A 4,863-nucleotide genomic window follows, 5' to 3' on the forward strand; every position below is an offset into this window, starting at 1 on the left:
GAGACGGAGTCTCGCTCTGTTGCCCAGGCTGGAGTGCAGTGGTCGGATCTCAGCTCACTGCAAGCTCCGCCTCCCGGGTTTACGCCATTCTCCTGCCTCAGCCTCCGGAGTAGCTGGGACTACAGGCGCCCACCACCGCGCCCAGCTAGTTTTTTGTATTTTTTAGTAGAGACGGGGTTTCACCATGTTAGCCAGGATGGTCTCGATCTCCCGACCTCGTGATCCGCCCGTCTTGGCCTCCCAAAGTGCCAGGATTACAGGCTTGAGCCACCGCGCCCGGCCAGTTTTGTATTTTAATAGAGACAAGGTTTACTATGTTGGCCAGACTGATCTCGAACTCCTGACCTCTAGTGATTCAAAATGTAATTAAAAACAAACAATGCTGGCTGGGTACAGTGGCTCATGCCTATAATCCCAGCACTTTGGGAGGCCGAGGCGGGTGGATCACGAGACCAGGAGATCGAGACCATCCTGGCTAACACGGTGAAACCCCGTCTCTACTAAAATACAAAAAAATTAGCCGGGCGAGGTGGCGGGCGCCTGTAGTCCCAGCTACTCGGGAGGCTAAGGCAGGAGAATGGCGTGAACCCGGGAGGCAGAACTTGCAGTAAGCAGAGATCGCTCCACTGCACTCCAGCCTGGGCGACAGTCTCAAAAAAAAAGCAATGCTTTTGGGGAGTCTTGGGGTCTCCTGGCAGCAGGGTGCAGATGGGATGGCGAAAACCTCCACCCTGAGTAACAAGATTCTTTCCTGTTCCCGCTTGACAGGAGGTTGTGCCCAGACATTTCCTTCTTCCAGAGGGCCACTGAGTACCCTTGCCTCCTCATCCTGGACCCCCAGAATGAGTTTGAAACCCTTCGTAAGAGAGTGGAACAGACTACACTGAAATCTCAGACAGTGGCCCGGAACCGGAGTGGGGTCACAAATGTGAGTGCCAACCTGGGATCCCCAGGGACTCCCCCAACAGTCTTTTCTTTCCTTTTTCTCTTAAACTCCTGGCCACAAGGTGTCAGGCCATGACCATCTGCTTGACAGTTACTCAGAGCAATCCTGATGCTGCCAGATCCTGGGGCGCTTTCTGAAAGTTGGGTGACAGAGGTTCACTGTGTCCCAGCTGGGTGTAATGGCTGCTGGGAAGGGCCCTGCGTCACAGTGAGCGAATGAGCCAGGCTTCTAATCTTATATTGAGGTCATTACAAATGTGAGAAAGTGTGATAGGGCTGGGCACAGTGGTTCACGCCTGTAATCCCAGCACTTTGGGAGGCTGAGGCAGGAGGATTGCTTGAGCCCAGGAGTTCAAGACCAGCCTGGGCAACATGGAGAAACCCCGTCTCTACAAAAAATAGAAAAATTAGCTGGGCATGGTGGCGCGTGCCTATAGTCCCAGCTACTCAGGAGGCTGAGGTAGGAGGTTGGTTTGAGCCTGGGAGGCAGAGGTTGCAGTGAGCCTGCATCACACCACTGCCCTCCAGCCTGGGTGACAGAGCCAGACCCTGTCTCAAAACAATAAAAATTAAGAAAACGGCCAGCACAGTGGCCCATGCCTCTAATCCCAGCACTCTGGGAGACCAAGGCAGGCAGATCACTTTAGGTCAAGAGTTCGAGACCAGCCTGACCAACCCAGGGATTTAACCCCATCTGTACTGAAAATACAAAAATTTGGCCCTGGCCAGGCATGGTGGCTCACGCCTGTAATCCCAGCACTTTGGGAGGCCGAGGCGGGTGGATCACCTGAGGTCAGGAGTTCGAGACCAGTCTGGCCAACATGGTGAAACCTTGTCTCTACTAAAAATACAAAAATTAGCAGGGCATGGTGGTGGGTGTCTGTAATCCCAGCTACCCGGGAGGCTTAGGCAGTAGAATTGCTTGAACCCGGCAGGTGGAGGTTGCAGTGAGTCTAGATTGCACCACTGCACTCCAGCTTGGGTGACAAAACGAGACCCTGTCTCAAAAAAAAAAGAAGAGCGCATTCCAGGTGGAGACGAGGGCATATGCCGAAGTGCTCAGCGGGAGAGAGCATGGTGTGTTCCAGGGCAGGGAGGCCAGGGTAGCTAGAAGCAGAGAGTGAAGGAAGAGGTTGGTGCTGGTGAGGCCACGTGGGGCCTTTGTCCTGAGGGGTGGGGAGAATCCTTTACAGCACTGTAAGCAGGGCAGTGACGTGATTCACGTCTGCTTGTGTCAGAAATGCTTTAGGCACTATGGAGATGGAGGAGTGGTGGTAGAGAAGCTACCTGGAAGACCATTGCAGTTGTCTAGGCAAGAGGTGGTGGGGGCAGGGATGCAGCAGGGTTAGATCTGAGAGGCTCGGGTGGAACTGATAGAACCCCCAACTTTTAATAGATTCCTGTCACTCTGAGAAACTGCTTGTAGTCAAACAAGTATATTACCTTATTCCTTAATTTACACCCCCTACTTTGGTATCTGGAATAGTGGCTTGTTGCCCTAAACTTTCACTGTCTTCCTTCAACGGAAAAAGCCTTCTCTATAGCCTCCAACAAGCTAGGGCAGATACTACTGCAAAAGTTTTTCTCCCCTGGGGAATGACTTTGTTTTTGGTTTGTTTGTTTTATTTTTTAAAATAGAGACAGAGTCTTGCTATGTCACCCAGACTGTCTTGAACTCCTGAGCTCAAGCGATCCTCCTATCCGGGCCTCCTAGAGTGCCAGGATAACAGGCGTGAGCCACCACACCCAGCTGGGAATGACTTTGATCAGAGCTCTGACGGGCAGGGGCAGATACGGCCAATCCAGGGTTGCAGGTGCCTACGAGAGTTGGGTGTCCAGCAGAACTGCTGTGCAGTGCAGATTGCGTGGCTAGATTACCAGGAGGCTGGCTTCGTTGGCAGCACTCTTGACTGCTGATTTCCTGACTGAAGGGCAGGGAGGGGACTGGCTCCTGTCATTCCTTTCACTGTAGTAACTGGGTATAAGGAGCACTTACCTAGTTTAACTTTTGGTACTGGTAGCAGAGAACCCACCAGAAACTTCATCTCTAAGCCTCTGGGTTCATGATTGGGCAGTTGGAGTTAAAGTTGACCATCTGTGTGACTCTGGGCAAGTCATACCAGGTTCACATCCTGGACTTAGTTTCCTCGACCATAAACGGGCATAATCATTTCTACCCTCCCTGAGTTGCCAAGAGGATGAAATGAGGTCATGGCTGTGCAGATTCTTCAAAAGCAGAAAGCCCTGGGCATCCTCAGGAGGAAGCCTGCCCTCAAGTCCTGGACCTTAGGTTTGGGAGTCAGCCAGTTCAGGGTCAATTCCTGATGCTACCACCTAATGTTAGACATTTAAGGAGCAGTCCGACATTTCTGAGCCTCAGTTTCCTCATCTTGAAAATAATGTTGAGAGAATATTTTAGATTGTTCAGTGGATTAAATGGAGGAATACCCATACAGCACTGTCTGCCGCATAAAAGGCTCTTGGTAAATGTGACTGATGTGTGTCTCTGTGTGTGAACATCCCTGCATGTGTATGCATACATATGTATGTATATGTTATGGGAGAGAGAGTTTAATGTCTCCAGGACCCTACGCTTCCAGGATGGCTTCATCCACCGTCACTGCCTGGGTTCTCTCAGATGGGTCACTCACCTCTGGGGCTTCCGACCGATCAGGTCTAGGGCAGGGCCCAGGCACGTGAATCTTTTTTTTTTTCTTTTTTTTGAGACGGAGTCTCGCTCTGTCCCCCAGGCTGGAGTGCAGTGGCACGATCTCAGCTCACTGCAAGCTCTGCCTCCTGGGTTCACGCCATTCTCCTGCCTCAGCCTCCCGAGTAGCTGGGACTACAGGCACCCGCCACCGCGCCCGGCTAATTTTTTGTATTTTAGTAGAGACGGGGTTTCACCATGTTAGCCAGGATGGTCTCAATCTCCTGACCTCATGATCTGCCTGTCTTGGCCTCCCAAAGTGCTGGGATTACAGGCTTGAGCCACCGCGCCCGGCCTGTTTGTTTTTTTTTAAGAAGGAGTCTTGCTCTGTCGCCCAGGCTGGAGTGCAGTGGCGCAATCTTGGCTCACTGCAAGCTCCACCTCCCAGGTTCACGCCATTCTCCAGCCTCAGCCTCCCAAGTAGCTGGGACTACAGGCGCCAACCACCATACCTGGCTAATTTTTTATGTATTTTTTATAGAGACGGAGTTTCACCGTGTTAGCCAGGATGGTCTTGATCTCTTGACCTTGTGATCTGCCTGCCTTGGCCTCCCAAAGTGCTGGGATTACAGGCGTGAGCCACCGCGCCTGGCCTAATTTTTGTATTTTTAGTAGAGACTTTTGGCCAGGGTGGTCTCGAACTCCTGACCTCAAGTGATCCTCCCACCTTAGTTTCCCAAAGTGCTGGGATTATAGGTGTGAGCCACTGTGTCCGGCCTCCTCATTGCTCTTTTAAAGACCCTTGTCTTTCTTTACTTCTCTGAATATGTCCATGCATATTCACATCGTAATACTCATTCTCAATAAATATATTTTATTTGGAAATCGTCTCTGTTATTTAGGCCAAAATAATCTGGTGTCAAGAAGTAGGGTGGTAGCATACTTGCCTCAGACGGATCACCAGCCCATGGGATAGAGCATGGTACTGACTGAGCCCTTTGTGTCCTTTGTCCCTGTGAGTCACCTTTTCTGCCCTGGCGAATCCCCTTTTGGAATTCTAAAAATTCTTTCTTTTGATTTTATTTGAGATGTAGGCTTTGCTATAAGGCCACCTTTAATAAAGATCTTTGCATACTTCTTGGGACTATAAAAGGCTTATGTCTTTTCTGGCAAGTCCTTTCTTGTATGAGAACAGCATCTTCTTGGAGACTGATTTATACACAACTTTTCTGGCGAATATATTTTCTTTTTTTTTTTTTTTTTTTTTTTTT

The 4,863-nt window shown here is 50.4% G+C and overlaps 1 protein-coding gene across 2 annotated transcripts in view; it reads left to right on the top strand.

Moving 5' to 3' along the window:
• Positions 1 to 4,863, top strand: part of TBC1D13 (TBC1 domain family member 13) — a 25,387-nt gene that overhangs the window by 10,787 nt on the left and 9,737 nt on the right. For both annotated transcript variants that reach the window (XM_017848320.1, XM_017848321.1), the window contains one exon: positions 769 to 928. In XM_017848320.1, the coding sequence (XP_017703809.1) occupies positions 769 to 928 (160 nt within the window). The remainder of the gene's footprint in view (positions 1 to 768; positions 929 to 4,863) is intronic.

This window comes from Rhinopithecus bieti, unplaced genomic scaffold (genome assembly GCF_001698545.2).
Source record: "Rhinopithecus bieti isolate Rb0 unplaced genomic scaffold, ASM169854v2 scaffold_29388, whole genome shotgun sequence".
In the NCBI taxonomy this organism is placed as follows: Eukaryota; Metazoa; Chordata; class Mammalia; order Primates; family Cercopithecidae; genus Rhinopithecus; species Rhinopithecus bieti.